The sequence below is a fragment of the Glycine max genome, chromosome 13 (assembly GCF_000004515.6).
Source record: "Glycine max cultivar Williams 82 chromosome 13, Glycine_max_v4.0, whole genome shotgun sequence".
In the NCBI taxonomy this organism is placed as follows: Eukaryota; Viridiplantae; Streptophyta; class Magnoliopsida; order Fabales; family Fabaceae; genus Glycine; species Glycine max.
The window spans coordinates 26,096,798-26,110,204 of NC_038249.2; the positions used below are offsets into that span (position 1 = coordinate 26,096,798).

Sequence of the window (13,407 nt, forward strand, 5' to 3'; positions counted from 1 at the left end):
TTATGAGAATTGCAGTGTGCTTAATTAGAGAACAGCAACAAAAGTAACTGCATCTAAGCTTTGTTATTTTTTAAAAATCTATCATTTAACAATTAGGGGTTAGTGGGTTACTGTGTGCCTAATTTATTATCTTTCGGTTTTGGTTTATTTTTGAATTTTACATTCTAATGTTGTTGATCGAGTTTTGCTAAGTTTTGGATAATTGGTTTTCCGCTCAAATTTTCAGTTTAGAATTTATTAAACAAAGTAGTCACTTTCAAAAATGCTATCTTCTGCAAGTTATCCGTTAAATAAATTCTGCTAACAGATAATCCTATGCATAGTAAGAATAATTAAGCTTAAGATTTCCATGTGCAATTGACTGTGACACGAAATCTTACCAAGAAGTAAAAGATAACAGAAAGAAGAATATGAATTTCAGTGAAGTAGTCAAATCCTTAATAATTATAAATAAGCATGAGAGCGGTTCACACGGTTGATATTGATGCAATGCCAAGGTAGGGAACTAATACTGAAGATGACCACTAAGGTGTTGGATCATTTTCTACTAATCAATTTACTATATATACAAACACTCAGGGGTCTTAATGGAAATTAAGGCCAATAGCCCGCGGTAGCTAATGTTGCTTGTATAGTACATCTTAGCAACTTGTGAAAGGTCAAACTCCTAATTATGATTTTTATGAAGAATTTAATTTTGATATTCTGTGATTATAAATTAATTAGAAATTACTTTAAAGGTGATCTTTAAAATAATTATTACAAAAATTAATGATTTTCAATTATATATTAATTCATCATTGGATCACTCTGCATGGAACATTAAAACTTCTATATATACTTCTAGCATATTCCAGTTAAACTCATGAAATAGACGTTGCACCTTTTTTTCACTGCAACAAAATCTGAGACAAACTCACCACGCAGATAATGGAATTTGCCTTGTGGTAAATTAGTTTGAGTACGCAGATATACCACCAGATCAAAGGGTTACGGCTAACTGGTGGAATAAGAAGGAAAATTTTGAGCATGTGTCAACCCCGGGCACGGGATAATTCTTTGTGAGTTATCAAATTATATCTCCTTTTTTTTAATTACTATGATTAGGGTTTTTGACTTCTCAATAAGAGGGTTTTTTACTTCTCAGTAGGATCTTAAGAAGCCTTACAGTATTTCCACAAGCTCTAGCCATTTAGATTCACTATGAAATTAATCATTGATCCAAAGTTTAATCATACTTAAAATTCATCATTTCTTCCCATAGATATATTCTACGAAAGTGGAACAATCTGACAAGTTGTAGGGTTGAATCCCTGGAGTGAGATAAATGTAAGTATCTCTATAAGTATTCTTTGAACCTAGCTAGAGGTATTCCATACCTTGGATGAATACCTCATCCCCTTCCCTAAATTTTAATGATAACAAAAAAAAGCATTAACAAGGAAAATAAGTTAAATATATGTTGTAAGTTCCATTACCATCGGGTGTAACCACTCGGTAAAATTATATCATTAATAACTTTTAAAAACATATTTACTGATCTAATTATATTGTTATAATTTGAAGATTGCATGAAGTGGGTTAAGATTAAGTTCACAAATTCTTATCTGATTCAATTTTTTACACTCAGTTCGTGCTTTTCATCCCGAAGCATGTCCGTGCAGGTGGGGAAATTTTAATTCGTTTTATGCAGTATAGTTATTTCGTTTTATGCAACAAATGAGTTGGTGTGTTGTTTTTTATGCCTTTGTTATTTGGGAACATTCAATAAACAAATCTGGAACAGGTACTACGGAACGACAAATCCGGAAGATTGCAAACATAGCTCCAGATTAAATTTTCTGGAAAACAACTTGGATTCCGGAAAACTTAAGCTGGAATTATGTTTTCACAATTCCGGACTAGCCCGGCGGTAAGGGGCACAAAATTTTTGTAAAGTATTTCAGGAAAAGTAATTGCATATATATTTCAGAATTCTATTTGCATCTAAATTAGAAAGTCGATCATAACAATAAATGACCCAGCCTACCCAACCAATGACTTTCTTAATATTGTCAGTACAAAAACATTTGATGAAGCCAATTCATTTTTCTTTCTTTATTTACGGTTTTCAGTTGCAAGACGATTCATATCAATCTTGATTCCCCTCATCTTGTTTTCGGCAACGCTTCTAAATTCAGACTCTTTCTCCAGTACATGGAATGCTCGGAAAACAGCCCAAAAAGACCGATGATCTCCCTAAAAGAACAATAGACAGGCACAAAATTTAGCAAGCTATGTTCCACACTAAATGGAAAATCAACTTGGGTGCGAGAGAGAGAGTAACAACAAGGAATGCATGAAAATAACAAGTTTGGCCATTAGGTCGAACGGCCCTCTTAACATTAGGTCAAACAAGTTTGACTGGGAAAAGGTGGGCTTTAGCTGGTCACTTGGGAAATTGAGGTTGATGTTTAGCATAGACTAACAGTACAAATGAGGGTCCTAGTTACAAACTTACAACATTATGATTTTCAACCAAAAAAAAATAAAGTTACAACATCATGAGACCATGACATGCATATTTAAATGTTTATCACGATCAAGGCTCAACATGTTTGGTTTACCACAGTCAAAGTTAATCGATGTTGTCAAATTCTATCATCTTACTCAAGAATCAAGGTAAAAAATAAACGCATCACTCCATTCAACAATTTGGTGCCAAGTTTGAAACAAATTTAGAGCATTTCTAGGCATTCAATTCATGTGGACTGATGAATGACAGATATGTATGCCATTTATGTTCACAGTGCAGAATTGCAAACAGGAATAACTGAATGATATATTACAAAATTCAATTACCTCCACCAAAGTGGTTCCTCCATTGCCGTGTAAACCATAAACACGGCATGCATCCTATGAATTTTTTAGGTTTGGCGAGCCAATGATATTCAAAGGTGTCTTCCCTTGATTACCCTTTGCACTACCAGATGCCTGGCCAGCAGAGCCCTTCCCATGTGCTGCCTCAGTTGAAGCCATTGATTTCTTTATCTGCCAAACCAAGATAAATGAAATCATAATAATCACCATCATCACATTAATAATAACAAAAATAGAACTATATATTTACCAAAAATAGGATAAGAAAATAAAAAACACACAGGCAAAGCAAGGCTACTGCAAAAAGTCTACCAACAAATCTTCATGCTAGCAGAAATGTGCAATCACAAGAAACACAACTAAGAACTAACATACAACATGACTACCATTATAAGAAGAGGAAGGGAGACCAAAACTTACAACTGCTAGACGCTCCTTGTGAATATCACTTGTAATCTGCAAAACCATCACAAATTACATACCAAGAATATGAAATTCAAAAGAGCATAAATCAATCAATAAAAACTTAAACACAAAGATGCAACAAAGATTTTGATAATTCTTACCGGTCTTCTGTAGCTTTTAATCTCATCACCACCAAACCCAGGAAGAGTCATATTCCAATTTTTCTCTATAAGATGTCAATAGAGTTAGGCATCAAATCTGCTGACAATAAAATCTGGGCACAGAATCTTTTAAGTAACTAACCAAGATGGAGCAGTATGTCCTTTGATTCTAAAGTTGTTGATTTCCGATGCTTGGCTAGTGAACAACCAGACCTGGTTATCTATTTAAAAAAATAGATAAAATAATGGAGATTACTGAAAACAATCTTATTTGAGTATATAGAAGAAAAAAAATCAGGATAAGAGGATTATTTGAAAGAAGACCAAGAGCAGTAGTGAACATGTTCATCTCTAAACAAATTAATCATCATCACAAAATAAAATAGATCATAGGAAAGAGGAAACCATAAAACAAGCCAATGCCGATTAATTTTGGGGCTTAAATTTTATAGTTTTTTTATGATATTTTGGGGCTTAACTATCAACAAACAATTATAATCATTGATCATAATTAATCATCTTCATTACAAGCATGTCTTTTATTTTCTCTAAAAACATGTCTTTAAAAGCCAATACAAACTATAGTTTACATATAAAAACACAACAGAGATAGGAAGTCGCTTACACTAGGTGAACATCCATGTAATTCTGAAGACTTAAACCAACATCCAACGATTGATTTTACATTAACCTAATGGCTCAAAATAATGTAATATAATGATAAGGGAGAATAGTGAACCTTAACATTAGGAGAGAGACTGGAGATATATAACTCCAATGAAAAGCAATATTTTTGTTATCAACTTTAATCATTAATTTTAAAAATAATGTTATTCAAACTATATGAAATTATAATGTTCATAAAAATTTGTAATTTTTCACACGTAAATGTAATTATTAAATTGCAAATATAATAAAATAGTTATGAATTCAATGATATTTTTGTTTAGTTGTAAATTGTAATTCATTAAAACTACAGCATTCTTAATTAAAAACAAAATATGGATATAGTAATAGTATACATCAAAGATGAGCATAGTATTTACTATTTAAATATAAAATAATAAATAACTTGAGCAAAAATATCCAAATAAACTTTGAATATATGTTGAGCTTAGGGTTGTTAAAATAATTTGAAAAAATTAATAGTATATTATTTTTAAAAATTAATGTTGAGAATGAATAATCAAAATCTCTTTATTAAAATTATATATGATTATTCTATCTACTTATTAATGTAATAAACTAATAATAAGAGTTCACTATTCTTTCTCTACTAAATTAGATGATTTAAAGCCAATAGATTAAAATCAATAGTAGATAGAGATTCAGATTACCATAACACATATATATGGCCATCTTCCAGTCAAAAGAAACCATTATATATATCAGGCTAAGTTCAGTCTGTGAAACCCATTGATTGAGATTCAGATTACCATAATATTAATTACTTCAACCCAGGAGAAAAAGAAAATAGTAAACTATACAAAATGCATATTCACAACAAGCCTTTATCTAATTATTATAAAACATAGCAGAAACAGACTGATTTTCAATTAATAACTAACTATTTCTGAATACTAGTATATGCAGTAATAATTTCTGATATAAAATATACAGAAATAATTAGAATCAAATAACAAGTACAAGCAATGGAAAAAGAATGTCCAACAATCAGGAAGACGGCAGAAGAAAAACTCTCAATGTTCTCTACTTTCAGATCCAACTTAGATGACAGGCTAAACAAAAACACGTCATAATAAACAAAACAAAAATGCATTACACAAATTAGGGAGGTATATTGAAAAACAAAATATTATGCTTAGAAATCATTAAATACATGGTTCAAAATAATGAGATTGTAAAAAACAACTTTGAGAACAAAAAAATATATATATCAACACAAATAATAGATAAATTTAATAAATTTTATCAACATGCAAAAAAGTGAACAATCCCATCAGCCTAGTGAACAAAATGAAACAACGAAAATACTCACAGACTCTAGAAAATTTTCTGCAATATCTACAAGAATGTCTGCAACTTCAGGCTCCAACTTCTCCAGTGGATCAACCTACATATAAAGCAAAATGTAAATATAGGACGATAAACAAACATATTTCACAAAACTAGGGCTGTTACAAGCTTGCAGAATCATGTCAAAAATATAAACTTTGAAATGCTTCATGCCATATTGCATTTGATAACCAAGGTCAAGATGTAAAAATGAAAGTAGAGCTGTATTTTTGCAGAAAAAAGTGCTTAAGGAATCATCCATTGAGCAACAGAGGGGAACGGCAACTTTAAGAAGTTGAATAGTTTTAGCCACTGGGTATGATAACCATAAAATACAACCAAAAGAATCAATAAATAGCACACACCTATATAGTGGTGTGTTTTTTCAGCTTAATTTTTGGACAATAATTGGCTCTTTAAAGCTCAGTCTCAGAATTTTGCAAAATGAAATTATTTTCTCAAAATAAGCTACTCCAAACACACTAGGTTAGGCCAGTGACTTCAAAATAATCAACCTACATATATACTCTGTAAAACCAGTAATCCAAATCATTGAGTTATTTGCAGCTGGAAAACATTATTCAGTTATTGTTTTTACATTTTTCTCACAAATCTCAAACACTTAATTAGTAAGATTAGAAGTATTTATTGATGTTTGTGCATTCATTAAAAATATTTGAAAGATAATAATTTTATTTTAAGTGAGAGGAAGTGTACAAGAGCAGCTATAGCAATACTCTTTATGGTACCAATAGGTTCAAATTCTAATTGCCAGTAAAGCAGGAACAAACCCAGAAGCCCCAAAAAATGTATAAGCTTATGACATAATAATCTTGCCGGGGTATCATATCCATATTTCTATCATACAACATTACAGATAAAAACCAACCTTGTCAAAATCAAGATCCTGCCAAGGATTGGGAGGGGTGAAAGTAAATTGTGTGATTTTAACACAAATCATAAGATCCTACCAAAAACTAAAAGTAAAATTTAAAAGAGAACAGGACATAAAAAATTTCAGTCTAGTTTATATTTCATACTAATTACAACAAGAAAAAAAAAGACAGAAGAAAGAGAACAAGACATAAAATTTAGTCAAATTAGTTCAAAGATCTTGTATCTCAATTGATGGCCCAAAAATCTCAATTCATGGATTTCAACAACTAGAAATAAAAAAAAACAAAAAAAAATATAAAGAGGAGTTTCTTCAGCCTGCCATACCAACACAGACCTACAAGAAATGAGAGACACGAAATACCAACACAGACCAGACCACAAATATCAAGTCAGAAGCTTTGAAGGAAGAAACAGAGATGGCTGTAAAAAGACTGGAGATGGTCGATGGTCGATGGAGACAGAACTCACACACAAAAACCTTGAACTCCTCTCTGCAGAGTGCAAACAGGGAGGAGATGAGGGAGAGAGTGTGTGAATGAGGGAATGAGAAGGTGGGAGAGATTAGGGTTAATTTGGGTGAGTATTTGTAGGTTTTTCACAACACAGGTCTCAAAACCCAAACCACAAGCCTAGCAACAACAAATGTGTCCAGATTGGGAAAGATTGCATTGCAGATCCAGTATTGCGAGCATGATTGGTTTTTTCACTCTGATCACAATTGCAATCCAAGGTGGGATCCAACGCAGACAGGGCCAAGGAACTTGTACAATATAGTGATCCTATGAGTATGATCGCAACATTGATAACAATGGTAAAAACTAGCAAGCATTTACCATTAAAAAATTTAGAGAAGTGAGCAAACATTCTATAACAATTAATTACGTTAAATTCCATGTATTTAGTAGCACAACATCACATAAGTTTTTTTTCATTTTAAAAAAAAGTTGACGAGCACAACTTTCATTTGGATGGGTAAAAACAAATAGTATAGAAAGAGAACAGATCTTAACAAAACAGTTATTTACTAAGAAAATATAGCACCTGTGAATCTAAATTACTAGCTAAAGCCGTGGTTACACCCTTCCACAGTTCCATTTAGACTTCAATACATTATAATGGACTCAAACCTAAATGGTTCCAAGTCCCAATACAACTTCTACGAGACTTCAACATACCACAACTTCTAAGTAGCTATAAGCATTTGTAAGCCACCAACCAATTCCTTACTCATCTGATATAGAACCTGGGGTATCATAAAATTTCATAAATGGACCTCTGGGAGAAACAATGAAATTCTTTTGAATTTCAACAGGCAACCTAGAACGAGAACTAATCAAAATGATTAATTCAAGCCCTCTACATGTTAAATTGATTTTCTTTCATTAGGAAGTTCCTACAAGAGACCTTCAGCATTCCTACTAGGGCTTCAAAATCTAGAGACTTCCACATGTGTTTATCAACAATAGGTGCTGGAAAATAGAATATAAGCCCAGAAAATCTTCTATGGAACACAAGAAAATAGCATAGTTCACCTGATTGACTAGCTCATGGATACTTCTTTTGCTGAGAATACTATTAGAAGATTCATCGGTATCTGAGTTTGTTAATCTACTTTGAGTCCCTGGCTGCGCTGCACTAGATTGTGCCGCCACAAGAGATGAAGGTTTCTGATTTCCTGGCCCCTGTAACCTCGTAACCTGTGGCTGATGAGGCATGTGTAGAGGAGCCCTGGATGGCGGAACTTGTTGCCCGAAATGCTCCTGTGATTGATTAGACAGCAAAGGTTGTTGTTGCTGCTGCTGCGAGGATGTTGGTGTGGATTGCTGCATCGGAGGAATATGTGACCTTTGCTGCATGGATTGTGGGTTCAATTGCTGCCTATAAGCTGCGGATGGCAAAGGAGGCTTCCCTTGTGACCCAGATGACAACCATGGCTGATTAAGTGACTGCATGCTTTGTGATGAACTCGGAGATGGAGTAGCCGTTGATCCCACTGATGAGGGTCTCATAAGTCCATGCCCTTGGAAGCTCTGAAGAAAATGTAACAAATTACAAAATCACCTCGCTTTTTTCCCTCAAAATACGCATGTTGCATGCAAAGAACAAGCATTACAGCATAACACATAAAATTGAGCAAACCTCTCAAGTACAGGTAACAATTGAAATTAAGAAATGCTCAATATATTTACAATCTTACAAACATACAAATCACAATGGCACAATATGGATCACAATACTTGCTTAAATAAATAAATATATCAAAAATTTAACTTGTATATTCCTTCACCAGCCCTAAACTAGGGAGAACCCCCTTACTCATCGCAGAACCAAAACCTGTTATTTTTTAAGTGAGAAGTGCACTCAAGGGTCCCACATGGCCACATAAGAGCAGATATACAAATACAACTCCATCGTCTCAACCAGAAGAATTTTGATTTTACAGTCAAATGCAAAAGGCAAACCAGTAAAATTCCACCAATTTACAGAAAGCACCCAAACTATACTTCCAAGTTCCAAAGACATCCATCCCCAGCTTAAGTCTAGTGGCACCAAGGTTTTAAAATATGGTCCGCAACCATGATTTCAACCGCATCATCAAAGGTTTTTGGCTACAACATAATGCAATCACCATTGTGGTCACATCGCCGCATTTGCCCACAATTTTTTACATTGCAGTGAAACCGCAACTGCAAATTTAAAACCTTGAACAGCACAAACCCTCTAACTAGGCCAAGCATAAAAAAACAATAGATGCAGAAGCGAAAAGCACACAACAAGCAAAGTCATAACATTCGCACTGACTTGTGAACCAGCGGGTTGATTATTCGGGGCAGAGGTTGGAGGTCTAAGTGACGATTGCACAGACCTCTGTTGATGTGAACCGATTCCACTTGGCCTCATTTGAGACCCTAACATCCCCATTCCTTGCACCGGCGTTCTCGCCTAAAATTTGTCACATTCATATATACAAATAATTGAACTAGTTAAAAAGCAAGAAAAAATGTAGTCACGTTCATATTTAAAATTCAAAATAATTTGCAATGCCAAAGATTACTTGAGAAGTGCTTGAATTGGATGTAGATTCAGCGACGTTGACTGCGGTGCGGCCCAGCCCTCCAAAATGTTGACCGAAGGAGGACGAAAACGGAGGGGAGGGGCTCTGGTGGTGCGCGGGCACACCGATCGCCATACCACCCCGCGGAGGCGGGGCGGCGCTGGGAGCTGAGGACGGCGGAGAGGGGGAGGAGAAGTGCGGGAACTGAGGCTGCGACGGAGGTGGTAAAGCGCGGTTGAAGGGCTGGGGAGGGCGGGGTTGGGGAGGCGTGGGAGTGGGAGTGGGGGGTTTGGGGCTCGGGGCTTGAATTGGGCCCGGGCCTGGGCCTGGGCCTGGGCTAGGGTTAGGGTTAGGGATTGGGGGAGGGTGTGGAGGGGTTGATGATGTGGAAGGTGGAGGGAGAGGGAGAGGAGGGGATGGTTTTGGTGGCTGAGGTTGAGATGGTTCCGCGGCGCTCCGAACGGTGGTGCCCGTCGCCGGAGCTTGAGGATCCATTGGGAATGCGGTTGGAAAACTTTGAAACGGAGGAATGTCACTCACTGAACGTGGGTGTAACTTGGGGCTCTGCTTATGCTATGAGATAAGGCTTGAAATTTTTACAGGAAATTCGGTAAGTCGTTGGTTGGGAAAGCGTTTGATTTATGGTACTAGACAGTACCGTTATTTTAACCAACCAAACCGAAGAAAATGGTCGTGAAGGGGAAAAAAATAAAAGAGAGAATTAGTAAAAGAAAACTTAATAATATTGATTTAAATATAATCCTCCTATTTTATTTAATCCGTATTTTTAGTTGTTAAGTTTTAAGTAGAGATATTCAGTTTTTTATTTTAAAAAATTTATAATATTAATTCTCTATTTTAAAATAGAGATATTTGGCCCTCATATTTTTTTAAAAAAATCATCTTTAGTCAAATTATCAATTTTTTATGTTTTATTTTTTTATTTTGATTCAATTGAATCCTTGATCTAACATGTTCATTTTAAGTGTTATCAAAAAATGATTTAACTAATTATAATATAAGAAATAAAACGTAGATAAAATTAAAGATTGGACTAAAATTATGGATTTTTTTTAAATATGGGGATCAAAATTATAAATTTTTTAAAATAAAATGATCAAATGTCTCTATTTTAAAATATGAAAATTAAAATCCCAGATTTTTTTAACATAGGAACCAAATGTCTTTATTTTAAAATAAAATGATCAAAATTATGGATTGAACAAAATATGGAGATAAAAATTATATTTAAGCCAATAATTTTCTATTTGTCAAGTTAAAAAATAAAATTTAAATGACTATTTTGGTCTTTTATCTTTTTTTTCAATTTGGGCATTTATATATTAAAAATTTTACTTTGATCCTTAATTGTATTTATTTCAAAATGATCATTTATTTTTTTTTAAGTTTATTTTCATCATTTATCTTATTTAAAATATTCAAAATGATCTCTCAACTATTTAAATATATTCAAAATGATCTTTTATCTTAGTGTTATTCAAAGGATAAAGTTGAATATATTTAAATAGTTAAAGGGTCATTTTGAACCTCTTAAATAAGATAAGGTATCAAAATAAGTTTTTTAAAAGATAAATAACCATTTTCAACATTTTAAAAAAGATAAAGGATCAAAGTGAAAATTTTAAAATATAAAGGATTGTTTTGAACAAAAAAAATATGATAAAGAACTAAAATGATCATTTAACAAAAAATAAGGGAAAAAACAGAAAAGTAATGGGTAAATGGCCACTAGGAGCAAGGTTGTTTTTTTTTTTTTTGTCCAAACCCTGTGTGTTTTTAAATGGAAACAAATTTGTTTGAGTCGGGTATGTCAAAAACATCTTGTTAACATTATTAACTTCAGTTGATGCATTTGTTTCATTTATCATTTTTTCATTAATCTATAATGTCTAAGGACCAATTTAACAATAAGTTGTAACATACTATTTGACGCAGGACATTAAAGTTAATGTTTCACACTTAACAATAGGTTTTTGTTAACTTTAATTTATACATTAAATACATATGTTTTGTTGGTCATTCTATCATTATGTTGTAATGTTCAACGTTAAGTTGTAATTTTTTAGAACAAATTTGACATGTTGTAAAGGACTATTTGACGCACAATGTTAAAGTTAACATTTCGCACTTAATGACAAGAAGTTTTTTTACTCATTTTTTATACTTTTAGAGATTAGTTTATGAATTTTGTTCTTTTTAGGGACTAAAATGTTATCACTTTACACAAAATACTTATTGTAGACCTGCAAAGTGGGAGTATTGACCTAGAAAGGTGAAAATACTTGGTTTAGACCTATAAATGTGAGAATATTGGGTGATGCATCCTATAGAGGCACTAGAAAGGTTTGAGAAGAACATTGTGTAACCTATAAAGGCAAGAGAAGAATATTGTACAACTTACAAAGGCTTGAGAAGAATATTGGTGGTCAAAACCTATAAAGGCTCAAGGAAAAAGTATTTTTGGTGTTATTTCCGTCAAATATCCTATAAGAGGTCGTGGTTAGGCGTAGCTTAAGTTAAGGGGTGAACTAGTGAATAAAAAAGGTATGTGCAATATTCTTTTCTTTTAGCTCTTCATTATAGTTTTCTATGATTTACGGTTTATTGACTTAAGCAAAAACCTAATTTTAAATTGAAGGACTATTAAAACTACTAAGAAAGGTTTTAGAACTATTTCATACTTCAAAAGCAACAATATAAAATGTTGTAATAGTGTTACCTCTGTTATGTAAAATTTGATTAAGCTATGGAAATCAAATTTTGATATGCTTGGCTCAACATAAGTAAGAAAGTCCCTTCAAAAGCGATTGGAATATGGGCAAAAAGTTTGAGAAACGGAACTGTGTAATCAAAGGGAATAATTTGGATTGATACTGATGATTTCAATAATTTCATTCATGCACGTATCATTGGTAAGTGATGGACAGTAGAGTATTTTTTGACAAATCGAAGTACTAGTTGGCGTGGTTGCAAAGAAGTTATGTAAAGACAGTTACTAGTATCAGATCAATGTATTTAGGAGTATCTTTGTATATGTATCAAAATCATATAATTTGACCATTAGTATTAGAAGACTATAAATAAAACTATTGACTGTCAATTTTCGGGGATTGAAACACAATCACTTAATTCCTCAAACACCAACAATGTCTACCATCGAAAATTGGCTAAAGGTTTAGCAAGTCATCATGTATGTATTCAATTCTCATTTTTTATGAATTCATATATGTTTATTTTACTACACATTTCTAAATCTTTTACTCTTTTCAATCTCTATTTTTTCTCAAAACTTTACTTTTTCAATCCCTACTTATTATTATCAAAATCATTTAAAAACTAATCATTAAAGCGAAAACACTTTTATAAAAATTTCCTTATTACTAATCTTATGAACTATTATACTATTTTAACAAAAATGGATATATTTATCGAAATTATAATCATAACTTGCATCAAATATTAGACAATTCTCTTATAAGTTGAAAATTATGAACTTGCTTGTTTAACCAAAAAAAAATCATAATCGAAAAATGGATTTTATGTATCATCTTTAAATATTTATTTGTTAATAAGATCATTTAGTAAAAATTTCTTTGCTATCTTAAAAATGTTTTTCTTTCGAGGAATAGATATAATTTTCACGATTAACAAATTGGCATGTTCAATGGGACTAGTTTGCAAAAAAAATTGATCTTAAGAATAAGTCTTAATGAGAATTGTATGTTGTTAAGAAGTGGTAGAATGACAAACAATAGTCAAAGAAAGCATAGTAATAACAACAATAGTAATAATAATGTTGCAAACACTTCTACCAATATTAGTGGCAACAATGAACAAAATCAAACAAATTTACCTTCTACGATGAATAATGAAATGGTTGTGGGTATTAGTCATGCGAACAATGACCCTATAAATGTAAGTGGCGAAGACATGATTTGCTCACAAGTTCAGACAAGCACCGTCGAAACTTCGTTGTCACAAATAATGTAATCT

The 13,407-nt window shown here is 32.7% G+C and overlaps 1 protein-coding gene across 1 annotated transcript; it reads right to left on the bottom strand.

Annotated features, from left to right (window-relative positions):
• Positions 1 to 1,940: 1,940 nt before the first annotated feature.
• On the bottom strand, positions 1,941 to 10,026 carry LOC100787779 (transcription initiation factor TFIID subunit 12). Its single transcript, XM_003542546.5, has 9 exons — positions 9,394 to 10,026; positions 9,141 to 9,281; positions 7,871 to 8,368; positions 5,425 to 5,499; positions 3,568 to 3,646; positions 3,426 to 3,490; positions 3,280 to 3,315; positions 2,842 to 3,030; positions 1,941 to 2,238 (listed from the first exon to the last, which is right to left on the bottom strand). Exons 1-8 carry the CDS (start codon positions 9,886 to 9,888, stop codon positions 2,896 to 2,898), a joined length of 1,524 nt encoding a protein of 507 aa, XP_003542594.1. The 5' UTR covers positions 9,889 to 10,026; the 3' UTR covers positions 1,941 to 2,238; positions 2,842 to 2,895.
• Between the last annotated feature and the right edge of the window lie 3,381 nt (positions 10,027 to 13,407).